Below are 27,581 nucleotides of genomic sequence, written 5' to 3' on the forward strand. Positions count from 1 at the left end.
ACAGTACTAAGGTTCACTTTTTCCATAAATTTAGTTTTTTTACTGGTTTGGTCCGTAACATGTCAGAAAATGGCCTCAACGTGGTACTCTTCCACACAGTAGTACTCGACACAAGATCTTTTGCAGCTTAATCGTCTTCAAACCCAAATTGAAATCTCCTGTGACATTGAGAGGAAACTGTTTACAACGTATGCCTTGCGCTTCATTAAAACTACCTAAACCTTAATCTGTCTCAGACAACTTTGATTGATTGAGCGAGAGAGAACTTACAATTTTAAAAATACACTCTCACAGTGAAGACGGTAAATGCTTTCTCTTCTACAGCCACTAGGTGGTAATATACTGTAAATCATCATATTTTTGTCCGTCAAGCTTCCATCATGCTTTTTAAATTGGTATTTCGCAATCACTTGGTTAAAAGTATTGGTATTTAACTTAAATGGTGAACTAGATACAATATGAATCTAATCTTCAAGTATTCATCTCCAAATACTGGAATCAATGTGATACAATGTTCCCTCTCATCTCTAACCGTATCCACCATATTAATACACAAAACAATAAATGCAATTTATAATGGTTCTGTGGTATTACTGTTTGTGAGATTTATGTCCGGACAGTATGAATTGGGGCTGTATCATAAATGTATGATACAGTACAAGCTGTATTATACAAGTCATAGCTACTTCTGTGTTCGTGTGGCAAGTGCCGGGCATGTCAGAGCTCGACAGGCTAATCATATGGAAAATTCTGCTTTTGCGCTAAATCTAAAACCATCCACCTTGTTCACTACAAAGGACATTTCTAAATGTCAGGGCTTCAGTAGAGCAAATAGGGAAACAAGGACATGAAAAATACAATTTCCTCTCATATTGGTGTGGAGTCCCAATTCACATGTCATTTATCTCCCCTCTCTTCTAAACAGCTGTTAAAAAGGGAATACATACAAAAAAATGAATAAAATGGAAATGATTAAATACGTTGATTTAGCAGTGCACAAATATGTTGCTTTTTTTATGCTTATATACTGTAGTTTGTGTTTATTGCCCTCTTACTCTGTGACTAAATTGTCCATTTGTCCCTCTTTTTCCAAATGATTTTGATCAGATTTGTAAGTGTCGAATGTATGAAGAAGGGTGGGTGAGAATGTGTATTGTAGAAACAGTTCTGATGGGTAATTGGTGAAAAAAATCTCTTAAAATGTAATTTTTAATAATTTTGTCAGTGTGTCAAGGTTTTTTTTTTCTTGCAATGGGGCAATATACCAAGCAGTGAAACATAGCCAATTAATTGTTTCAATTAATTAAGGACTCACTCGCTAATCCACCCATTTTTAGCCCATAAAACTCACCAGACATACAGTACATACTTCTGTATACTGCTCCCTTGTGGACAAAGTCTCAAAAAGTCTAGCATCCAAACGCTACAGCTTGTTGCTTATAATGAATGACTACAATCGTGCACAAGATCTCATATTGCTTGGGAGGCCAAAGTGGTGTAGTGCAATTGAGATGTTTTGTAGTGCATGCCCTTTGAGGGAATCTTATGTATTGTAAGATTTGAATTCTTCTCAAAAGTGGATCATTGTGTTGCTTTCAAATCCTGCTTTTAGTACTGTGAGGTACCAGCCACCTATGTGGAAACACTGGTACGATTGCCTTTTTTAATTATTGTGGGAATGCTGAAAAGCATTCGGATTCTTTATTATTATTTTAGGCACATTTTATTCTCCACACTTTTTTGCCGTCAAACAACTTCCACATAATACTTCAGATTTACACTGTTCAAATTTTAATTTGCTCCAAAAATTCACGTCTTCCAGAGTATACATCGTCTGATTCCATATTACGTACAGTATTGGCACAATTTAACGTTAAATATCAACTTTTCTCCCATTCATTTTCAATGGGACAGACATTGAAATGTTTCCAAGTCCCACTTTCCACGCCCACTTCCATACATACAACTGATCATCATTACCAGCTCTCTGATACTGCTCAGTGGCGCACTTGGTAAAATGCCTTCTCCAGTAACCAAGAAGTACCGGGTTTGAATCCCACCCCGTTTGTACATTGCACACATATTCATGGCAATTGTGATAAGGGTTAGAAATGTATACCAACTCACTATCATGTCAGGAAATGCATTATAATTTCACTGAAATGATTAAACGTGTGTCCTTTCAGCTTTGTACAGAGCTTTTCAATATAAATATTCCTTTGAGCCATCAGCCGTAAGACATCCCTTAACTCAGTTTGTAGAGCACAGTATACAGCAGGCGAGGGTTCGAAACCTGATTGGACAACTGTTTTATACAAATGCAATATTGAATACTAATCATTGTCAAATTATTTCACATCCATTACTTTTGGTGTCATTTGTCATTATTAAGTTTTGTTTCTATATTATGTGTTCTATATTCAAAATTTAAGTTGAACACAAGCTCATACAGTATATACTGACATTCACTACAATTACATACAATGTCATACTGTAGATGCTTCTATGGCTAAAGGGGTCCCGCGGTTAAGAGATCGTGATCATTGTACCTGGGTTCGAATCCAGATTCTACCACTCTTTAGTACAAATGCAATATTGAATACTAGTCCTTGTCAAATTATTTCACAACCATTCCTTTTGATGTCATCCATCCCTTATTAGGTTTTTATTTCGTTTCATACTAAAAATTCAAATTCGAGTTTATATAATGACGTAATCACTGCAATTATATACAATCTCACAGAGTTTTCTATGGCTGAAATTGTATAGTGGTTTGAGCATTTGCATGCCACACCGGCAGACTTTGGTTCAAACCCTGCTTGGACAACTCTTCAGCTAGCTTTTTTTTGTTTGTTTTTTTGCATTTTTACATTTGATATCATTAGTTCCACTTTTCTATCTAAATGAATGGAGGGTACTTTCAGATTACACTTTTCATAAGCATTCAGCTTTGCATTCAGCTTTTAGCATTCCCACGCAATTTCTGCAGAAATTGCAAATAGTCTAGTTATTATTGTTCTTTTAAGTGATTATGTTAGCGTTATGTTTTCTACTTAAACATTTGTAATCATTTAATTGTGTATTGTATGTGTTTTTATGCATGGGGATCTGCTAACTAAAATTGTTTGATTGATACACAGCATAAAATGTCCTCTGCCGGTTCCTGTATGTATTCTATTAGACTTCACTGATGTACTTTTTAGACACCCTGCTGTATATCAACTGAGGACTTCCCGTTGAACAGACCGTCTCCCCAGAGGTGCAGCTCAAAGTGGTGAGTGACTGGAGAGTCAACACATGGTCTGTTGTCTTTTGCAGCCGCAGGAAAGAGTCAATATTGTACCGGATACTGCACATATATACTATGATGGGTGAGTACCGATACTTGTCTTATTTTAAGGTATCAGTACTCGTGAGCGTGGCCGATAAAGTTATCAGCCGCCCACTTTTGACCATTTTATGATAAGGAACTAGAAATTAAAAGAAAATAAAATTGCCGTTAGTTGATGCAATTCAAAATGCTATATTGGGATAGGTCATTTTTTAAAACCATCTGACTTTTTGGGGGGCGCGGGGGAATTTTATGTATCAAAAGTACTAAAGCTATTGGTACTTTTTGGTATCGGTAACTGGTATTGAACATACTTACTGTGCATAAAAGCACTTTGCAAAAGTCTTAAGCACCATTACATCAATTGTTTGCTAAACAGTAATAAAACCATGTATAGAATTTCCAGAGCCCAATTGAATTAGTGGGGGGGAAATGTGTAGTGTCACATCTGAGTTTGTCAGGTGCCATCATGATTCTGAGGGGGTCAAATGGTAAAATAAATTCCAGTGTCGACACCTTCATTACAATTCCTAACAGCATGTAATAAGCTCATCCTTAGTACGTGCACCATAATCCCACAAAGGTTTATGGAAATTGCTTTTGTATTTTTTGGCTAACAGTATCTGTCCCATTACAAAATGTACTGTTTTACTACAGTATGTCCAACTTGTTCCTGCAGAATCTTTCTTCAGTAATAAGTGAGTCTCTCAGATTGCAAATTATTCCAAATTGTAAACCATCGTGTGGAGAAAATGGCAGAATATTTTTGAATGATCGTAAATTTAAAATGATATTGTTATATAACCATTTTGTCAATAAAGAAATGTTTCCATTCTTGTAAGTATGCCTGAACTTGTTGACTCTGGGTTTGAAAGCAACAACCCCAGAAGAAGCAACTTTATAGTATTTCAAATATCGCATTATGAATGTTATTTTTATGGTACTTTGGAGTCGCTGTCCGTCGCTTTAACAAAGGGGGCGTGTCGGAAGTGCGTCATCACGTCGTTGGCGGGATTAGTGACTCCTGTTTCCTATTTTCAACGTAACGCGGGAGATTCAGGAGGCGAACATCAACATTGAAGAGTCTCCCGGCAGAGTTGTAAGTTGCTATAAAAACATTCAAGTTAAGATCAAGGCTAAGTTCCATCATTAAATAATGATCCTAAATGACGGTTTTATGTGTGATGAGTAAAGTTTGCGCTCTCTCTCTCATATATATATATATATATATATATATATTCGCTTGCTTTTGTGCTAACCGGACTCCTTTGCTAGCTTACCTCTGAAGCAAAAGGCGGTCGACGCTTTAATGAAAGTTTTGGACAAGAATCAACGTTCTGTCTGATCTAATAAGTATTTTTGTTTTTTTCTCGTCTGCTAGTTTGTCAAAATGCCTTGCGAAAGGAAAAATATGCGCTACGGGCACTCAGAGGGACACACAGAAGTCTGCTTCGATGACACTGGGAAGTATGTCAACTTTATTACGTATTTTATACACTATTATATTATTTTTGACGATGTGTAACTTTTAGCACATGATAAACTAGTCAACTCGATGCACTCCAAGAAGTCTATTTTAACGCCTTGATTTACATAATGCAAATGATGGTACCGTGGGAAAAAGCACAGTGCACACATTAAAAAGTACAATAAGACATTGCGCTGTCCATTTTTGTTTTTGACTTTGCGGAAAATTGAGCAACAAACCATTAAACAAACGAAGTGGTTACTTTGCCGTGACCGGCAACTCGCTACCTAGCGTTATTTTGCCGTGAACCGCTGCCTTAAATGGTAAGCTGATGGCTTTATTCCGAACATGCAAAAATACACCACATACATTACCAAGCAAAAAAGAATAGTAGCGCAAAATGTGCAGTCAAAACAACATAACAAAACGGCAATTTCACCTACATGTCCGAAAAGGGTTTAAGGTCGGAACTGACACAATCCGAGCGGGATAAGCCCGATTTCCCATCTTGCTCGAATGCAGCATTTTTCCTCGGTGAAACGCCGCTCTCTGCTCATTGAAAAGCATTAAAGTTAGGATTGTTGTAATTTGATTTGTGAGGATTATTTTAATTTGAAAATGTGATAAAATGTTGTATGACCACTGTAACAATATGCCTGGCTTGTGTGCTAGTCACACACACGCCGTGGAAAATAAGTGTTGCATTGTGGAAATAGCAGCAAATCCGAGATGTTTGGAATTGTCAATTCCACAATTGGACACCACACCACACCACACCAATAAACTAAGGCTGTGTCCACTCCTTCTTTCAGGCACTACACTACTCGGGGCTCACGCCATTTTGTCGGGATGTCCCAATATCCAGGGAGCAAAAATGTAGACGCAAAATTACCCAGAATGCACTTTGAAAAGTCGTAAACATCGATGCTAACTCAATCGGTTGATATAGACCACAATGTATTGCGAGTATGAAAAAAAAAAACGGCATGAGTGACAGCGCAAGCGCGTGAATCGATGCGGTACTTTACAGGGATGTGATTTTTCCGCTAATTCGCAGAATTCCGCTTTTTTTATCTCCAAAAATAAAAATTTAAAATTTCAGATTTATTTATTTATTTTTTTAGTAGTTCATTGTGTATGCACATGACTCCGACAGATAACATCTTCTGCTATAACAAAGACATTTGTGGTATGTTCTAATATGAGTTACTTTTCATTTGGTCATGATACAATTATTTGTTCATGAAATTTGAACTCTTCAACATTATTTATGTGTTAACTTAGTAATCACATTAGTTAGATATGATGATATTCTCAGTGATAGTTTTTAAAAGCAAAGGCAGTCCAATGTTTTTGAATGTGACTGATTTTGAGTTGACCATTTTATATCGGATAGTTCAATATACATTGAAAATTTATGCTGTTGTTTTGTCTATTTCTTTGTCATGTGAGTGCATTGAAAGTACCTGGACCTAGCTGGGTGCCGGCGGCCCCCAGACCCCCGGCTAAATTTTCAGATAATTTCACTTTGGTCAAATCACATCCCTGTACTTTACCTATTTACGGAAATAATTCATTCGTTTTAGTTGATATGTACGACAAAGAAAACAAAATACATTTTCATTAATAAATAGTCAGAGATGTATTCATTGGTGCCTTATAACATGAGTCCCTCCTTCCCTTACAATGAATAATTTCAGAATATTTCTGGGTAGCAAATAATTTTTGGCTTTGAATAAAATTTTTGTTACCTGCAGTTCTATGATGAGTTTTAATAAGTTAATAAGAAATGAACAGAACTCAACGTTGCCTTGTTTCATGAAGCAAGATGGGAGTCAACCCAAACGCTCAGTCAGTATGGATTTTTTTTTTAGGGCGTTCAAAAAGAACATCTTCCATTTTGATCACTTTAACTCAAGTCTTCTGCTGCATAAAATCTTTCACTTCTGATTCTCCTCAGGTTCATAGTGACCTGTGGGCATGATGGAGATGTTCGGATATGGGAGGATCTGGACGATGAGCCAAGGTTCATCACTGTCGGCGAAAAAGTTTATTCCTTAGCCCTCAAGGTTGATCATTTTTCCATTATAATTAATTATGTTTTTGAATGTGTTGCAAACATGAGTTGATCGCTCATTTTCATGAAACAATTTTGGTGTTCATGAACTTCACGACACATGTTCTTTCTTCAGAATGGCAAGCTTGTGACGGCAACCTCCAATAACACAGTGCAGATACACACATTTCCTGATGGTGAGCCGGACGGCATCCTTACCCGGTTCACTACCAACGCCACACACGTCACGTTCAACACCACTGGATCCAAAGTTGCTGCTGGCTCCAGGTACCAACACTGCCTTAAATGATGTAACCTTCTCTTTTGACCCAATCCTAAAGTGTTCTTTGAGCATTTTAAGGTAACAGTTTTTAGATCTATCATCTGTGCACATGTAATAACCTTTATCTGCTCAGCTCCAGGTTGTTCAGGTGTATTTGCTGTTCATTAACCGTGTCATCGGTTGCTCATACTATGTGTTTATTTATTAAATATTTTCTTGCAAATACCATAAACATACAGTACTGCATTGAGGCTTTTCTGGAAATAGTTTGCAGTCTTTCATTGTGCTTGCTAGGCTTCTTGACAGGCAATGCAGTTTATCTCGAAGATGAAATTGACTAACTTGCTTATAGGAATTAATGATTGTTGATTATGTTATGGTGTATGAAGAGCAAAATAACACAAAGTACTTTTTTCCCCCTAGTAAGAGCCAAACCACACGTGCAGGTGGTGTGAAATGTGGTTCAAATGAGATTTTGCAGATGTATCATGAGTTCAAACGCTCTGGACGGTCAAATTGGGTATCAGAGCAGCCTCTGCGTCAGTCGCACAGCAACCAACGTCATGAAGACAGTTGAATGCTATTTTTATCAGCCTCCTCGATCGCTCTATCGTTCTCGTGTGGTGGCTGACGTCAATAATGTAACTTGACAACACAAGTACTTGCATGGTTTGAAGTCGTGTCTCCATATTTTATATTCAAATGATAGTAAAGATAATTATTCACAATTTCTTCATTATTCAAGTTGAGCTACAAATTTTAGTAACAAGGCTAATAATAGTTTCCACCTAGTGATTGACAGATTTTTGGTTGAACGAATGTTCATGTTAAGTGTCTCATTACTTTGAAATGTGCTTGTGGTATCGAACTTTTGTTGTTCAAGTGAATTGCAGTGTTGTCCTAAACTGCGCATCTTTAACTGTAGCTGTTTTGGTAAATAAACACTAAAGCTTGAGCTTGTCACATTATTGCTTTTGATAAAATGTGAGAATATCCAGCTTGCTTGTCCATATTCCATCCTCATCTTTTCCCCTCGAGATATTCAGAAGAACCAGAGCTGAAAGATGTGCAAACGTCGCTTTCGCTTTGTCAAACCAAGCACGTCTGCTATGCTTAGGCTTCAAGTTTAGCGACTAGTCAGGAATTCTCGCATGCCACATTAGTTGAATTCAGTTTTGATCATGTTATGACTCACCGGACAATGATGTTGTTCTGTTGAAGACTAATCTTCTTCTACAGAATGACCCTCACACATTGATGTGCTTGAATCACATTTCCGGCACACAGCGCATAGATCGGTTTATGATTAGCTGTGATTGGAGATGTCTGCCTGCTATCAGAATTGATTTGTGCAGAGCATGGGGCTTCATTGATGTGGGCATTTTCACACTGGTATTTGTGTTGTTGTTATATTGATTTTAAGAAATGCAAACATCTGAGGTTCTCTGAGAGATGGGCATCTGTTGGACACTGAAGTAAATCTGATTTTTTATCATTTTTTTTTTTTTTTTACAGCTGACATGCTTCTTGTTTGTGCTGACCAGATTGCCAGCTTCTGCCAGTGCGCACATACTGATTTGTCGTTTCTCTCCTTGCCTCAGTGACTTCTTGGTTAAAGTGGTGGAAGTGTCAGACAGCAGCCAACAGAAAACACTCCGGGGCCATGAAGCCCCTGTGCTCAGTGTTACCTTTGACCCCAAAGATGACTTTCTGGTGGGTACATTTACGCTACTCGATGTGTTTCTTTTGATTGTGAAGAAAAAGAGGCACTTTTTTGAAACTCGGGGAAATAGTTAAAGTGGATCGTCAAAATACCTCTACCGATTGTCCCAAAGTAACTGTACATGTTTTCAAATTATTTTCCACTCACCACAATTGTGCTCACTATTGACACACTTCTACCAGTGAAATCGGATAATGTGATGTAGGCCAAAGTTGGTCCAATTGATGTCATGATTGTCATCGCCACTCCACCGCAACAGTATGTTTGACTGCTGTCTCTTCTCAAGTGGAATTCCTTTCCATGCTCTTAAGTAAATAGAGAATAACTTGATTATCCCCCATTGCTTCTCATTTATTTTTCCTTAACTGATGCAGTCAATGAAATAAACTATTTTGAAATGAGGTACCACAAACCAAGGCAATAATTAGCTGAGCCTGCTGTGCTGTACTTTGAAAGTTAAAGCAGCATTTGAGTCCTGTAAGGATTGGATTTACTGTATGGTGTTTAAATGATGTGATCATTTGATACTTGTTAATATTACTAGTATATGCAGTTTATGTGTTGATTAATATGTACAGGACATCCCTAGTCATCATAGTTTTGTTCCTCTTATGATTCATTCTCTTTCCTTTCATCTCTTACAGTATGTAATCTAAATACCTGCCGGGTGAGCAATGCAGTCAGGTCCATTTGCATTTGGTTGTCGGTGGACCCCCAATTTTTCTGTTAAAAAAAAAAATATCTAGAGAACATATTCTTGTTTTGATCATTTTATTCATAAAAAAAGTCAATGCTGGCATTTTATTATCACAGATGCAATATACTGTATAACAACTTTTGATTGCAGTCGGTGTTCTACGCAGCCCCACTAGTTTAAATATGATATTCTGACTGATATTGCATTAGTGGAATATGAGTATGTGGAATTTTGCCACTTGCTGTCGACTGAAGATGACATCACAGTTGCTCAGGTAACTACCAATTACAGTGCAGCTTCAGTAAACAGGTGATCTCTGATTGGTTGTTGCCTGAGCCCTGAGCAACATTGTGATCTTCAGTCAACAGCAAGTGACAAAATGGCCGCCCCCTGAGATGGATAAAACGTCTGGATTTTGCTTCATAGCTCATATTAAAATAAATCTGAATGTCATGTTTAGACTATTGAGGTCACATATAACATAGTATTGTCACAAAATGTTTAAGGTTGACTTTCCCTTTGCCTTTAAAGAACTTTAATACATAATGGGGCATTTTCACCATTGGTCTATAATGTACCAGTATTACATAATGTGCTCTTGATTTGCTAACTTGCACCCTTTTATAGGATATACGATTGTAATATTTGAGCCACCATTTTCATTGTGTTAATAAAAAAAAACATCTCATGCTTTACACAGCTGTTTAGTTAGGTTGAGCCTTGGGCCTTGACAAGACAGCCCCAGTGTGTGTATACTAAGCAGACCTGTATCATTAATTTCTACTAAACACTTCTTTCAACAGGCGTCTGCCAGCTGTGATGGCTCAGTTGTTGTGTGGGATATTGAGGAGCAGGTACGTTCAAGCCAAACACTTTCCACATAATGTTGTTTCATACTGTGTCTGTTCTGCCTGATTGGATTTTGTGCACCAATTCAGACTCAGGTGATCAGCTGGCCTCTGCTGCAGAAGACCAATGATGTCAGCAATGCCAAATCATTGTGTCGCCTGGCCTGGCAACCTCGCACAGCAAAGGTTAAGAGACCAAACTGTTCACGTTGTCTTGTGGTTTTGGCTCATCTAATTGATGTGTGCACATTGTCTGTCATTAGTTCTTGGCAGTTCCAGTGGAGACAAAAGTTCACCTCTACGAGAGAGGGTCCTGGAATCATGTGAGCACCCTGTCTGATGATTTGCTCACTCAGGTAAGTTTCACACAGCTGTTTTTTTGTTTTATAGAATCGTTTTTGACAATATTTTTTATTAATGTAGTTGTAATTTGCGGTGGTGTACACATCTTTAAGTTGATAAAAGAAATAATAGAGAAATTTGGAGAATGCTAAATATGGCGCTAAACAATATAGTTTACATAGATATGTTTTTCTTTTTATTTGTTGTAAACTATTTTGAAAACTATAACTGGAGGAAGTGACAAATATATTTGTGAGTAAATTTTACTCTAAACAGTCTATTTGTTCCCACTCTAAAAAGAGTCAAATTTACACTTGGAAGTGAGTAAAATAAAATAAGATTTATATATATATATATATATATATATATATATATATATATATATATATATATATATATATATATATATATATATATATATATATATATATATATATATATATATATATATATATAACTCAAGGGTTGAGGAACAAACCCACAACTTCAAGTTGTGTGCAATTTACTCCCTGAGCCATGCAGCTCATCTGTGTGTTAGTGTATCGCTCGTGTCAGCTAGAATCTTCGTAACTCCAAGAGATATAAGCAAACAGTAGGAGTGGCATAGCTCAGGTGGTAGAGTGGCAGTCTCCCAAGCTGAAGGTCGTGAGTTTGTTCCTCAACCCTTGTGTAACTTTTTTTAAAATTAAAATTTTGTCAAAATCTCTCTTTGCAAAATTTACTAAAAATTTTTATCGTTTTTTTTTTTTTTTTTCATAGGATAGGCAAATTCTCCCGTGCACACTAAAAATACTTTGAGTAAAACTTACTTTGAGTATTCTACTCTTTTCTAAGTGTAAATTTTACTCTGTTGGTGTGGGACCAAATAGATACTGTTTAGAGTCAAATTGACTCTACAAAATTTACTGTGTAGCTTTAATCAGTCTTTGTTAATAAAGGCCCGATCTGGCGAAATATATTCCAGATTGAGGAACATGGAACAACATTAATGGAGAGTAATTCATCTTCCATATACTATCCATGTACTTTGAATACAACATTGGTTAAACAATTAATTGATAGGATTTTTTTGTAAGTTTTTAACCTACATCAATACTGTACTCCGTGTTTCATAGAGGTACATTTCCAGACTGCATGAAAATAGCTACAGTATAATATAATTCTGCAGTGCAGACCCCATACGTTACTACCACAATTCTCAAAAATATATATATAAAAAAACAACAAGTTAACAAAAAAACTATTCAATCATAGGTTAAGTTGATTTATAGTTAAATACAATTTACTGGTCAGTATGGATTCAGAATGAATAATTTGATGACGTGTTCAAAATTGACTCAGACTGTAGAAATAAAATAATAATAAAATACAATAAAAACATGCAATATCATTTTAATTGACCTTGAAAAAACCTTTAAATCACATTGACATGACAAAGTTGGGAAAAATTGTTATTAGTCGTTGCATTGAAAAGGATTAGAAGTCATTTGGAAAGATGTCAACAATTTGTGAAGAAGTTTCAGAATTACTGCTCAGTATGTTTGTACATTATTTGTGGTATCTCCCAGGTGTCAGCATTTGGGCCCAAGCCATTTGTAATGTACCTGAAATGTTACATTTAATATCTTTTGACAACTGCAAACAGTTTCTGTTGAGGTAATGATTTAAGACAACTCCAGCAAAGTATTGAAAGGGAATTAAACATTCTATAAATGTTGTTTGGCTACAATGAACTCATCATTAAATATGAACAGAACAAAATATCTTACTTTGAATTTACGCAGTATATACACGTTTAAATAAATCTAGATTTGATTAAAAATAATAGAGTCTAAGGATATACCTGTATCTGATATTTTTGAACTGTTCAATTCTTATTTATTTTTCCCGTGCAATGTGAACAATACAATTCTACTTTTTCTCTCTCTCTCTTTCTTTTCAAATCCAACTTGGGCCTCTTTCATATTTGTACATGTATCCGATATGTCTGCGGTACGGACACTCAGGTCATGCTCATCCGACCTGTACATCATCAAAAGCCAAATATGTGCTTCGCTTGGACAGGGAGACTACGTACTCACAATCATCTGCGCATTTATAAAATTGTTTAGAGTAACTGTTAATTTTACATGTGACTTGAATTTATTCCCATTTGAAATCTTGAAAGCATAAAATGTTGGTTCAGTTGGATGAAACAAAACAAAAAGTTGTGTTCTTAAAAACGTTTTGCTTTTTTGCTTTCAGCCCATCAATGTGGCGGCATGGTCTCCATGTGGACGCTTCCTGGCAGCTGCCAGCGTGGGGGGTTTCATAACAGTATGGGACATTGAGAGCAAACTGTGTGTAGAGAGGTATGTAATACATTTGTGATCTAGTTGTCATTTTGACAAAATGCTGAAAATGAATAATACTAGGGCTATCACTATAATCAGTTATCCTAATTATTATCCCATCAATGGGGTAGATGCCATGGACTTCCGACTTCCATAAATCACACACGATGCTGTTTCCGGCTACTGCTGCGACACACAGGCTGCGTCCCAACACTCACACCCCCACCCATGCGCCCCCTCAACAGGGCGTCTCAACTCTCTGAAATGCTTCGGACAACTGAGACAGACACACTACACACTCGCACACGTCAACGGGAACGCGCAACCGACCGAGGGGCACAAAGGCGGAAGCGCAAGCACTGGGATGCGGCCCACACGTCGCAAACAGCCACCGGAAACAGCGCAAGTGTGTGACACTCGGAAGTCCCGCCTCCTCCGTGGCATACACCCCATTACTTGGGTAATGGCGCCTCGCCCTGCTGCTCATCCCACATTGCCCAGTTGAATTTTTTTCCCCCAGTAAGCCATCAGACAGTGACAGGGCTTAAAGTTCTGGCACAGTGCCAAATTTCCGGCGTAAGATATTTTTGGACGAGAAAAGCCCTATAGTGTGTGTGTCTTGCTTAATGCATCCACACCATAGCGAATCAAAACATTGAGTATAAAGAGTAAGTCAAACAGCCATGATCCAATCAGAGGCAGAGTAGGGCGGGTCTTGTCTTGAAACAGCAGAATGACAAATTAAATTTTGTGACCTGCACATCTTTAAAGATGGAAAAGAAACACATTAAACATGATGAGAATACATCTTTACTGGAAAAAAGTGTGGATAAACTTTACTGTAATGACATAAACTTTATTTTTGTCCTGGTTTAAATTCAAAGCGACCCTATTTGGTATGTTTAAAAACTCTTTGGAGTATCGCTCCATGGAATCAGACATTTGGTGCCATGCAGCGAACACAGAAGTGGCCAAATATTGGTTCCGGGTGTCACAAATATGGTTTGAAAATGATTAATTATAGTTTTGAGGCAGAACTTGTTGCAGTCTTCACTGAGTTTGCCGATTTCACCCCCACACCGCCACCAATAAAACGTTATCTTAATCATGGATATTCATTTTTAATGCAATAGTTCGTTCCTATTTAAAGTCATTTCAAAATAAGAACAACATGTCAGAGTTATTTTTTTGAAGTTGGCTTATCTGCTCCATAGGCAGAAGCATGAGAAGGGCTTCACAGTGTGCGGTTTAGCCTGGCACCCATCCGGAAGTCAGATTGCTTACACGGACACTGAGGGCTGCCTGGGCCTGCTGGAGGGTTTCACGGCATCGGTGTCGAAAACCACCACTCCCAAGGTATCGCTCTGTTTTGTTGGAACACTCATTTCTAGGCACCAAAAGTTACACTTAGTGCTGTGTTTAAATCAAATCAATGTGTCTCTTGTTCCGGATTTTCATCAGGTGACTGCAGAAAAAAGAGAGAAAGGCTACGATGCTCTATTTGATGATGATGACGATGACCAGGTCATTGATGAAGGATGGAGTGATGCTAACTCCCCTGCAAAGAAAGCAGTCAGTGCTGTCAATGAGGATGAGGATGACGAAGATTTCGTCATACCTGCAACAGGGCGGGGGAAGAACAGAGCAGCCATACTGGATGATGAAAATTCACTTGGTGAGTGTTTGGTGACTCAAAGTGAATCACTAGTGACTGATTGTCTACTTTAGAAAAGTGAATTAAAAAATCACGTTGAGCAGCATTAACAAATGTAAAGCAGATCTTCAGGGTTTAAATATCCAGTGTCATTGTAAAAAAAAAAAAAAAAAAAAATCCTGAACATTTCCCTGGACATCTTTAGCGTTTTGATGGGACATTTCTTCAGGGGCCCTCCATTCACAACAATCGTGTACAAATACGGGTTCCACAGATTCAGGCTCGTTAAAGCTTGGTGGAACTAAATTCAGAGATGATGATGATGATGATGGCGACCGTGCCGTGATGACTGCAGCTCCTCTGCCTGCGACCTTGCGGCCTGTTTATGAAGGGCCACAACCAACGCCAGCCCAGAAAGCTTTTCAACCAGGCTCCACCCCCATCCATCTCACTCACCGCTTCATGGTAGTTAACGATGATGCATTTTGACCTATTCATGACTCATGATTTTCAGTTGTACCTTACCAAAAGTGACTTTCTCATTGCTAACTTCCTCAGATGTGGAACTCGGTAGGGATCGTGCGAGGCTACAACGACGAGCAGGACAATGCCATCGACGTGGAGTTTCACGACACAGCTGTACACCACGCCATGCACCTCACTAACTCATTGGGTCACACGATGACTGATGTTTCCCAAGAGGCCGTGCTACTGGCCTGCCCCAGCACAGATGAGCTTGCCAGGTATGCCCACTGCTGTCCACTGAAGTTTTCAGAATCCATGTATTATTGAAAAATGAAAAAATGAAAGTCTGTTTTATATAAATCACCGTTGGCCACAGAAGAACATCAAGTCAGTCAAACTGTATTCAGTTGATAATCATTTTAAGAGCTCCGCCACCACACATTCGAGTTCATCCATTCATTTGTCATTTCCTTATCTGAATTAGGGAGGTTGCAGTGTAATCAGGAAAGGCTGACTTTCCCCATTCAAAACGACGTCCTTGTTTTAATAGCCTCATTGGTTTTACAGCTGTGTAAAAAAAAAGTCCACATGCTTTAACAGCAAATGAAACATTGTCCTCTTTGCTTTCTTAGTAAATTACACTGCCTTCACTTCTCGTCATGGGACACCAACAAGGAGTGGATGGTTGACTTGCTCAACGGAGAGGACGCAAGGGCATTGTGTCTTGGTCAAGGCTGGGCGGCCGTCGCCACCAGCGCGTTCATGGTCAGGCTTTTCTCCATCGGAGGAGTTCAGAGGGAAATCTTCAGTCTGCCGGGAGCTGTCGTTTGCATGGCGGGACATGGAGAGCAGTTGCTCATTGTTTACCATAGAGGTACGCACACATTAAATACACTAAATGCATATTTATGGTTATGCTTTTTTTGTTTTTTGTTTTCAACTGAATACTTAATTTTGGTTAATGGGAAGTCAACCTTAAACATTTCTTGACAATAACATACTATATGTGACCTCACTAGTCTAAACATGACATTCTGATTAACATTACATTTGTGCAATATGAGTTATGCAGCAAAATCCAGCCGTGTTTATTCATCTCAGAGGGCGGCCATTTTGCCACTTGCTGTTGACGAAAGATGACATCACAGTTGCTCAGGGCTCAGGCAACAACCAATCACAGCTCACCTGTTTTCTGAAGCTGAGTTGTGATTGGTTGTTACCTGAGCCCTGAGCAACTGCGATGTCATCTTCAGTCGACAGCAAGTGGCAAAATGGCTGACTTCTGATATTGATAAAAACTGCTGGATTTAGCTGCTTAACTCATATTCCACAAACACAATATCAACCAAAATACTTTTAGACTAGTGTGGCTGCATAGAACATTTTTTTTTGGGGGGGGGGGGCTGACTTCCCTTTTAAAAGCATTACACTAGTCTCACTGCAGCTATACTTGTGTACATCATGTGGCCAAATTGACTATATGATATGATGAACGAGTCATCCATATACTCCTGCATTAATAGCAATTACTGCATAGGCTGTGAAGCATTAAAGAGTGCATGTATTTGATTCTGTGTCTCATTTGAAATCATCAGGGACAGGTTTTGATGGGGATCAGGTACTGGCCGTCCAACTACTGCAGTTTGGTCGAAGACGGCGACAAATCATCAATGGCGAACCTCTCCCAATGTCTCCCAAATCCTACCTATGCTGGCTTGGATTTACCGCTGAGGGTACCGTCTACGTTTTCTTGATTATTTTTAATTAAATTTAAAGATTTCTACCAAACATTGAAATATTGTGGGTCTGTGACAGATGTTTACAAAATTATTCACATCCATGATCACTGTTGAAAGGAGCTAACTAATCATCAAACCTGTATGCCTTTTATTTTGCCCATCTTCATTTTTAAATGTTAAAGATGTCAGCCTGGTTGTGTATTTTCAGGTACCCCATGTTACGTAGATTCTGAGGGGGTGGTACGAATGCTGAACCGCTCCCTGGGCTGCACGTGGACACCAGTTTGCAACACGAGAGAGACGTGCAAAAGCAAATCGGACCACTACTGGGTAGTTGGGGTGCATGAGAACCCTCAGCAACTCAGGTGAGTCCATCATCTCCTTGGATGCAATTTTTTTGATTTTCAGATCTTATATCGGATCGGGATAAATTTGAGAATCATTATTCCATTTAATTAGCTCCCATTCGACATAAAATAGCAACAAAGTTGTAGGCGCAGCAACAAAGCCACAAAAATGAAAGCGTACAGTATCTTTTAGCAGACAGGTGGGAAAAGGTTGGTTCTAAGGTCGTAGTAATGATTCACATGATGGTAATCATGAGTTTCATAGTCTGCTATTTGCTAGGTAGAAGATGTGTCAGAATAGGCTCCTTGCTACTGTTTGTTTAAATGAAATTACCTCATTACAATGATGATAGCAAAGGTTTGACTGCAGCATCTGATCAGCTGTTTGTCAAGTTACAAATTATTTATTTCTCTATTTACCAGATTACAAGGTAAGCCAGAGAGTAAAATAGATTGCATGTATACAAATAAAGTTGCAACAAATATTCAAAATCTGATCCGTTTTTAAGGTGCATACCATGTAAAGGCTCAAGGTATCCCCCCACCCTGCCCAGACCTGCTGTGGCGATCTTGCCTTTCAAGTTGCCTCTATGTCAGACCACCACTGAGAAAGGACAGATGGAGGTAAACACAGAAATTGCAACTTCTGTAAATTTGAAACAGAATTTCAAAGATGGACTGCAAAAGTGACATTTTGAAACTATCTTTTGTCAGACGTGTAATGTTTGTTTTCATCAAACCCAGCTATATCAAATCTTCTATCTCTGTCTGTCCTTGTGTTACTCACTATGCGTATTTGAAATGGACCAAGCTCCATTTTCTTGTCTGATCAGCATTTCTGATTCATAGGAAGTGCAAATATACAATGAAATCGGGATGTGATTTACCCATTTTGCTTCTTTAATCGATAATCCTCCAGGAACAATTCTGGCGGTCAATGCTCTTCCACAACCACTACAGCTTCCTGTCCTCTAGCGGCTATGAAGTGGATGAGGTTGGACAGCGTCACTTACAGAAAGAGCAACAGGAGCTGCTGATGAAGATGTTTGCAGTCAGTATAAAAACTTCGATTGAGCCTTATTTGCTATGGTTGTTTGTCATCCTGACTGATTCCTTCAATTTTGATCCTACTAGTTGTCATGCAAGCTGGAAAGAGAGTATCGCTGCGTTGAGTTGGCGGAGCTAATGACTCAAAACGCGGTGACGCTGGCCATTCGCTACGCTTCGAGGTCCAGACGCATGGCACTCGCACAGCGGCTTAGTGAGATTGCTCTGGAAAAAGCCAGTCAGATTCTGGAGGACGAACAGGAGGAGGAGGAGGCGGAATACCCGGACGTCAGGCGGACTTCATCACGGTAATGCCAAAATATGAAGCAATGTGATATTTCAATTGAGAGATAGGAGTGCTATTGTCACTGCCCAACAGTATATTGAAATAGAGATCTCACTGACTTAATTCACAATAACATATGGACAGTTATGACCAGGCTGAGGTCAGAGAAAAACGTCACCGCAGACAGACACTGGAAGACGAACCGGGCCTAGACCCTGAGGAGCAAGAGGACCAACAGGCAATGGAGTCCGAAGATGGAGCAGAAGCCCCAAAGCGTCCGTTTGCCCTGAACTCGGTTTACGTATGTTCTCTTTAGGGCTACCAACTAATTCCATACTCATGCCTTGTGTCTGATCCTGCAGGTCTAAACTCGTTTGCCAAAGGTCAAGGATCACCCTTAAAACAAGCAGCGCCACTCTGTAAGTATTTCCTCAATCAACTGCCTGCATCTTTACATTTGAAATTATCCAGTATTGTCACCGTCAAATCTTTTTAAAATTGATTATCCTATTGATTATTCCATTGAGTAATCGCCAAGCTCCCACCTTCTCAAAAAATGCATTATTTATATATTTCTTAATCAATTTACAATTTTTGGGGCAATCTTCGAAAGTTGGACGTTAAGTTGAATTGAGTGGATATAACTGCTCATAATTTGTCTTCTTTACATATGCATTAATAAACACACTTACAAGCCTATTCTAAACGGTTAGCAGTTGTGATTAGCATTAGCGCGCTAGCGATTACCATTTAAGGTAAACACTTTAGTTCACACATACATCATTATATCTACATTACACATGTAATAGTGTCTTAAAAGTCACTGACAGACGAAATTCCTTGACTAAACAAGGGTAGTGCTAGATGTTAGCTACATGCGGTTTTCTTATTGGCATGTTAAGTGCATGACCGTCCCCTACTGGTTAACTGATAAACACCTAAAACCAAGTGGCAGGTTATATTTTGGAATAATTACAGCCCAAGTGCAAGTTAAGAAATTCAGAACTTCCTTTCCTGTATATTGTCTTTAATAAAAACTAGGGCTGCACAAAATATCGAAAAAATATCGATCTATATCGCAATTTTTGCCCAAGCATTATGCATATTGTGAAGACATGCAATAAGTTTCATATGGAATTTTATGCTTTTATCTGAATTTGACCAGTCAGACGTTAACTAAAATGTGCACCACCATCCAATAGTTGAACATGATCGAGAGGTTATTACAATTAATTAAGAATACATTGATTTTGCTTATTTTGCCGCATGACAAAATGTAATTCTTTCATTAGATAATAGAAATGTAATTTCTTTAGGTACATGTTAAATATCGCAATAATATCGATGTATTCAGCAACTATATTGCATATTTTTCCAATATTGTGCAGCCCTAATAAAAACCCACTAAGTACTAAGTCAGTGAACGTTTTTAAGCCGACAAATAACATCTGCCATCGGCCATTAGAACAGATGAAATAAAGATCAGACCACAGCCGCCGTTGCAATACTGCGTGAGTCGACCAAATTTTAGTCGACCTATTTTTAAAGCTGACTTATCCGACTTGGTCTACGTTTTTTTTCCCCCAGACCTAAAATGATCTAAATGGAAATTAGATCAAATTAGAAAAGGGTAACATTTTCGTGCTTCATTGCAGTTTTTCCCAATAATGACATTGTATGGACTTTATGGCAAAACAATGCCTGACCTTTGGTCTGTGATTTGTTTTTGCAGCCAACAAAGTTGGGCGTTCAAACCCTTTCAAGGTGAGTTGCGTATGCAATTTGAACAAGTAAATGGTTATGTACGTTAATCAACCAAAAGTTTTGGACGGGATGCATGCAGGTTCTTGGTTCGGGGAAGTCCTCTCCTGTGTCTTGTCAGCCTCGGGTGACAAACATCCTGGACAACATGACGTCCAGCAGGAAGTCGGCTCCACTAAGTGCATCTGCTGCAAAGTCAAACAAAAGCCCGGTCCTCAAACCACTCCTCCCTCGAGCAAGGACAAAGGCACTATTATTTTTTTAATTTCTGGCCTCTATAAGTCCTCATATTGGATGTAATTGTAATGGCGGTCATCCTGTGCTGTCCAACTATACAACTACATCTTGTTTGATTTTTCCATCCAGGCTCAGTCCACTCTCCTGCAGATGTCAGCTGCAAAAGCAGTCATAAAGAAGACTCAGGAGATCATGGAGACCAAAGATGATCAACAGAAGCAAGCAGATCTCCCAACTGCTCCCTCGCCAGCGGACAATGGGGAAACTAACAGGTACAAGCCCTACGTATGTTTTCCCCAAAGAAATACTGTCGTTTATTTTGAGAACAGTCGCATCGTACAGTAAATGCGCAATTGAACATTTTGGTAATTACAGACATCTTCTAGTCGTGTGTTTCGGTGCATTTCCGATAATTATTCAGAGTGCTTCATGTTGCAGCAACAAACGAAGTGCAATTGGGAGACGATCTTGTTCTCACTTAAGGTTTTTGCTGACCACCAGACCAAAAACAGGCTTCCAGTTGTGGTTGGAAGAGAACAGGAAGAACATCATAGCAGACCACCCTGACCTGGAGGAGACGGACATCATCAAGGAGGCAATGGGACTCTTCAGGAATCTTGCAACAGATGAGCGACTGGTATGAAACACGACTAAATACATCTTAAAATGAACGCACTGCAATGTTTCATTGGCACCAAGTACAAATAATCTGTGTAAAATATTTAAGTACTTTTAAAAATGCACATGACAGTCCTTTTCATTTCTGGCCTAATTCCCCCTCTATATTTTTCTGATGCACAGTCATCCAGATCAATTATTTAATACATGAAGACAGATTTTTTTTTGGGTGGGGGGCATTGTGAGTGTTGAGCGCGCTAACCTGGTCATGACCTTGCATTCATCAAGCTTCTTAGCAGGCAGCTGGATGATGCGCCATACGCAAGGGGGAGGGTGTGGATGTGAAGTGGTGGGGGGAGGCATGCTTGTTGCCTGGGAACCCTGTTGAGGCCACAGATCATTGATCTTATGATTACACTGTGAGAGACAGTGAGGCGGTTGGCTGAGCTGCTTTTCTTTTTTTTTTAGGCAGATTTCTTATTTGCGTACTCTGTAGTCAACTACTTTTGTGTTAACGCAGCTGCCATACTTTTTTTTGGTGTTGAAAAGCACATTTGCATTTTCTTTTTCCACTCATTGTTTGGCCATGAACATGCTACCTTCTCATACAGTATCACCGGAGGCCATGACGCAAGCCTCTGAGAGTCTTTAATAATCATTAATAGATGTGAAAAGGTATGAAAAGGACCAAAATCGCTATTGTTAAAAATGACAAAAAGAGATGTAAAGACAAAGCATTACAGCAAATTTTGGTTTGAATACAAAGATCTGAAATCGGCAAACGTGTACTTTTTGCCATTGGAAATGACAAATAACAGTAATCAAAGTGATTCTCCTTGCATGCAAGCATGACTCCACAAAATGTTTACTAACAAAAACAAAACAATGTAGTTAGTAGTGTTGTCACAATACCAAAATGTTGACTTTGATACTATACCTGCATAAAATACCTTGACTAAAACGGTACCTCGACAAAACTCGAAAACATCAGCAAAAGCAGCAAAATTAAAACTGACAAAAGAACTTCAATTTTTATTTTTTTATTGATTCAAAATATTAGGATTTATACATGTTAATTTACGTAAATACGGTATATATTTATGTATATACTGTATGTGCTTTCACATTGCATGCCATATTCTTGAAGTACTGTAATTGACTGCATTTGATGTCATTTGTTTAAAATATTGTCAATACAGTGGCACTCCAATGACTCAATGTAACGTTGCTTGAGTGTGCGTGCATGTCTCTGCTCTTCTCCATTCCGCTTCTAATTAGTCGAATGCGTAATCAAATATTAGAAAGTGGGAACAAAATAATTCTCGCTCGACTTATTTTTTTAAGGGAAGTGTCAAAAAATGCGTCACAACCTGTCGCTCTGGGCTTTTCCTGTGCATACCTGTGATTTCCTACTGTGTGCCTGTTCATTGAACGCACCTTGAGTCCACTGCACGAGTGATTGTTGCTTTTTCTTCTGCTACTCCACGAAAAACATTTGCCGTGAATGTCGGCCATGTAAGCAAAAAAGTTCCCTATGGCACTTTGCGTGTCATGCCTCTCAACGGGGAGTGCACGGTGTTGTTCAATTTAATAACCTTCACATGCCACACCGCAAGGGGGCAAGTGCTACTTCTTTCATGCTAAGTGGGCTCTGGAGTGAGAGCGGTTGTTAGACTGTTGGTGTAACGGTTGTGGGAGCGAAGTGGAGTGAAATAAAGTGGTTAGAACTTGAAACAAAAGTGGAGTTTCATCTACTAACACACGGCCAGCGAGCGCTTCAGTGTTCACTGCGTGAAGCCATCTTCCTGAGCCCTCTGCACACAAGCTAAAAGAAGTGTGTCGCTTACTTAAGGCGTTTTCCGCATATTGGTAAACAGGTGGCCATGCATGTAGGTGTACCTGCCTCTAAAACAGAGTTGGCGGCCTGTCTTGTATTTCTTTTTTTTAAGTGCCAGTGCTAAAAAAATATAAAAAATATGATAGACCGTTACGGTGCCGGTATCCTGTGCAACACTAGTAGATAGTAGGTTTTTTGTGTGCAATTTTATAATATATTAAGTAGTTGTGGAGCTCTATTAAAACAATGTAATTAACTACATGTACAAAGTAATCAAATTAAAATATTTGAAGCAATGCAGAGTTTATTTTGTTTAGTTTTTTTAAGCTGACAATATTCTCTAACTGATGTATTCTGATTGGCTTCTCAACTCAACAAGCATTTTTATCCAAGTGTTAGCTGTTCTTGCTTGTGGCTCCATCAGTATGCCTGGACTTCAGGTATGATTCCTTGTTTTCCCTTCCTCTGGGCCGACTCGCCCATTCGGCGAGATAGGCAGATGCTAAAGCCGCAGTGGAGTCTGAAAATGAATTTCAATTTAATTACAGTATATTCCAATGGGCAAGTACCGATGTCAGGTACCGGGCCGATGTTGTTTCAAGGTATCAGCACTTGCATACCAGTATTGCTACAGCCACCCTCAGTTGGCCGTTTTATGATCAGGAACTACTCATTAGAAAGAGAGTAGAAAATTGCTATTAATATCACCCAATTTTAAGGAAAAATGCTATATACAGCAAGCAACCCCAAAACTCATCCAATGCAAACTCTTTGGGCTAGTGTCGATTATGCAGTCTTGCAGTGTTTTGTTGCAACAGTACCTTTTATAAAGCAACTTCAGTTGGACGCTCACAGTGTTTGTTTCCATTTTTGTTTGCTTTCAGCCTTTTTAATTTAACGCCAATTTCTAATTAATTCACTTTGCGCCTCTGTGCTTATTGGTTCATACGAATTTCAATTCACTCCTCTTTCCATTGAAATGAAAAATTATTTAAGGGTAATAATAATGAGAGATGTTCGTTAGCACTTTTTCCTCAGACCAATACCAGTTCGCACTAGTGTGAATTTTATCCGCCGTCCACTTTCAATCCCGCTTGTTAGTTTTTTAACATAATTACTCAATCTCATTCCGTTTTTATTTAGTCCATTCTTAGTCGACTATAAATCTAGCATTTTAATCTTTATTTTAGTCCAAGAAAACATAATTTTATTCATCTAGTTTTACAAAAACTGTCAACGTTTGAGTCTAGTTTTAGTCAGGACAATCATTTGACCCCTGTATTCTTTCTTCAGCAGTTTATGTTAAACATTTCGGATCTGAAACTATTTCACAACAAATGTTCTCTCATCTTTTTGATGACCAACAACGTGACACACAGTTACAGTATATCAACAAGTGGCTACTATGGCTCCATGCTATGAGCTAGTAAATTAGCCATCATTAGTTAGCGGTCAGATTAACATTATTGTTAAAACGTTATAGCCGTTGGAATAAACTTACGTTATAACTATAATTGACTCTTTATTTTATTTTATTTTTTTTACCGTTCACCATGCACCTCCTGTCTGTCCCATGTGTTTGTGCATGTTGCACTTGCTAGCTAACTAGCTTCAGATTTGAAAGGGTGTGTGTCACATGACAGTGTCACAGTGACAGATGAGCAGAGTCAACATTTTACAAAATCATATAATTTTCGTATCGTTTTTTGTTCATGAACTAAAATGTCCATAGATTGTAGTCCAGTTTTTATGAAGTAAAGTACATTTTCGTCTCGTCTTCATTAGTCGACAGAAATGCAGACTGATTCAGTCCCACTTATTGTTTAATGAGGGTTTTAGGCTAGTCTAGTCTAGTTTTAGTCCGGTGAAAAAAGTGTGTGGACGAAATTATTTTTGTTTAGTCTTAGTTTAGTTTTGACGAAATTAACACTAGTTCGCACAAGTACTTTTGATTCATAAAATAACCCCCTCACCAAAAAAAAACAACCCAAAAACAAAACAAAGATGGATCATTTTAAAGAAAGATATATATATATATATATATATATATATATATATATATATATATATATATATATATATATATATATATATAAATGTAGTAAATGTTCACTCACAGACATAATTACCCTTTTGAATAGTCAATCCTTTTAAAATTAAATAAAAGTGAGGCGTGACTGCTTTGAATATACATGTCTCCATCTGCAAGTGAAATATGCATGGTGTGTTGGGCCCGTCATCAGGCTTGATGATTCATCCTGGGCTGTATTACTTTCAGGAAAGTGCTTCCTTTTGTCTCTGCTCAAAGAGAAAGGAGGAGCGGGGCTGAGCAAAAGGAAGATGAGAGCCAGTGGGCCTAAAGAGCCGCAACCTGTCAATTGTGATTATACATGACAGGATGCAATTTCCGACAGCATGCCTAAGTGTTGCTGCGTGCGTCCACTCATTGTCATGGAGCCTGCGTCCAAACAGATGCACACTTCCCCCTTTTGTGTGCTCTTATAATGAACACGTGTACGTTGTCTTTCATTCAGGCATGGACTGAGCGAGCAAAAGGCCCGGCTGGCGACTTGATGGACCTGAAGAAGAGAAAACGAACGGAAGCAGGCGGAGGTGTAGAAAATGAAAATGGTCAGGCAGAAGCAGAGGAAAACAATGCCAAGAAGAAGAAAACGTTGGATCCGTCGTCGAAGCTTTCAGCATTTGCCTTTCACAAGAACTGAAGCTTGATACATGGCTCTTATTTTCATGTACAACTGTTTGTATTTAGTGTTCGGTGTTGATATCCTCGCCTTCTTAAGGCTCAAGTACTTTTTTGGGCTCCCACTTACTATTCTTGTTTTTAGATTGTTCCCTAAAATCCTATTAAAGATGTTTTAACAGTTCACTTGTTTGATTAGTTGATCCTTTTTAGCAATGACAGACATACTTATGCTATGGATGCTTAACACAATCGCTGCTATGAACTCTAAAACAATTACTTCTACCTTCAACCTATTGATAAATGTAGGAAAAGGTCCAATCTGCTAGCAGTAACTATCCATCTAAAAACGCTGGTTATTTATTTATTTTCTTTTTATTTTATGGAAGGTGTTGCTGTGTTTTACTTGGATGTTGCCGGGTTTACTGGGAGTGGGAAGAGTGGGGAGCACATATGCATATTGTGTCCAAGTTTCCCCTAGCTGGGGCATAAAACACTGGGCAAGTGGCTCAACTAAAACAAAAAAACACCCCCACCACCTGTTTGGTTCATTCTACACATAAACAGGTAATAAATGAGTGTCAAGATTGAGTATTAAACGAGCATCCCGGCAGTATGGTGGCCCTGAAGTGCACACAACAAATAACACAACAGCAAAAAATTTAATTAAAATAAAAAGTGAAGCACAACAACAAAAGAAAAATACAAAAACTACTAAAATGCAACCTGCCAAAGTTTCTCATTTTTCCCTTTTTTTTTTTGTTTAAAAAAGTTTTTCCTTGTCCTTCTGTGGGGTGAAGCGTGTTGTTTACATTTCACCAATCACCAAGCTGTGTGTCTGTGAGTGCATGTGATCTAGTAATATGTTCTTGATGTCCAACAAGAAAATGAAGATCTAACGTTCTAAAAAGAGTGTTGACGAAATGGAATTTACCGATGACAGAACCGTGGTTAAAATTACAGCGACGGATTGGACAATGATAGATTTGGTCGGGTGGCCAGGCCGCTGGCAAATGGCAACCGACCGACGGGTAACATCTGGTAAAAACTACCATGCAAAGCGAAAGCCATATGCAGAACAACCAACCATGTCCTGTGGTCTGACGAGCCCACATTCCCAATTGTTTTTGAAACCATGGAGGAAAAGGACCGAAATTCAAAATCCAGCATATGAGGGCATTGTAATTTGCATATCTGTATCTGTGAAGGCACTAACTGAAAGTTACTTCCAGGCAACGTCCGTGAAACATCTTTTTCAGGGACGTGGTGACGTACCTGCTTATTTCAGCAAGACAATGCCAGGCCGAAAACAAAACATCCACATTAGAAGATGCATCAAACTATAAAACAAATATTTTTTTCCCCATTTACTCTATAGCTCAAAACATGTACGAACATGTGAGATTGTCGTCACATGTAGTACTCAACCAGTACATTGCATGAATTCCTGCATATAAGGTATTGCTTATCAGTCTCTTGACAGCCTCTCAGACCACTTTTCTTCTTTCCTGTTTGCCAGTACTGTATATGTTCCCCACTTGTTGATGATACTGATCCATTACCCTTTGTAGTCCTTTTTTGACTGATACATTTTGACACTTGCGGTATATCCCAGTGAAGTAATTTGTGTTATGTGCGCATTACGTTAGTTTATGCGCTAACTGTTTCCGCGTTCGGGTAGACAGATTGAAAGGGTCTGTATCATGCTATTTTAAGCCCTTCCAGTTAACTATAGGCTTATACATGATTAAACTTAACCTTTTACACCGTGGCAATGTAATTTCTTATGAAATATGAGTTATTTTTCT

The 27,581-nt window shown here is 38.6% G+C and overlaps 1 protein-coding gene across 2 annotated transcripts; it reads left to right on the forward strand.

The window, feature by feature from the left end:
* Positions 1 to 4,347: 4,347 nt before the first annotated feature.
* On the forward strand, positions 4,348 to 25,957 carry wdhd1 (WD repeat and HMG-box DNA binding protein 1). Of its 2 annotated transcripts, none has more exons than XM_077563764.1 (26): positions 4,348 to 4,430; positions 4,713 to 4,798; positions 6,760 to 6,868; positions 6,992 to 7,143; positions 8,740 to 8,851; positions 10,362 to 10,412; positions 10,497 to 10,592; positions 10,670 to 10,762; positions 12,993 to 13,099; positions 14,296 to 14,437; positions 14,543 to 14,756; positions 15,010 to 15,200; positions 15,294 to 15,478; positions 15,833 to 16,074; positions 16,796 to 16,933; positions 17,148 to 17,304; positions 17,796 to 17,910; positions 18,206 to 18,337; positions 18,421 to 18,641; positions 18,764 to 18,894; positions 18,982 to 19,038; positions 20,352 to 20,383; positions 20,463 to 20,627; positions 20,747 to 20,889; positions 21,101 to 21,254; positions 25,607 to 25,957. In XM_077563764.1, the coding sequence occupies exons 2-26, from the start codon at positions 4,722 to 4,724 to the stop codon at positions 25,793 to 25,795; spliced, it is 3,405 nt and encodes a 1,134-aa protein (XP_077419890.1). In that variant the 5' UTR covers positions 4,348 to 4,430; positions 4,713 to 4,721; the 3' UTR covers positions 25,796 to 25,957. The 2 variants fall into 2 exon arrangements, with proteins under 2 accessions (XP_077419890.1, XP_077419891.1); XM_077563765.1 differs by having other exon boundaries at positions 4,349 to 4,430; positions 21,119 to 21,254.
* The last annotated feature ends 1,624 nt before the right edge of the window (positions 25,958 to 27,581 follow it).

The sequence above is a fragment of the Vanacampus margaritifer genome, chromosome 4 (genome assembly GCF_051991255.1).
Source record: "Vanacampus margaritifer isolate UIUO_Vmar chromosome 4, RoL_Vmar_1.0, whole genome shotgun sequence".
NCBI classification, from domain to species: Eukaryota; Metazoa; Chordata; class Actinopteri; order Syngnathiformes; family Syngnathidae; genus Vanacampus; species Vanacampus margaritifer.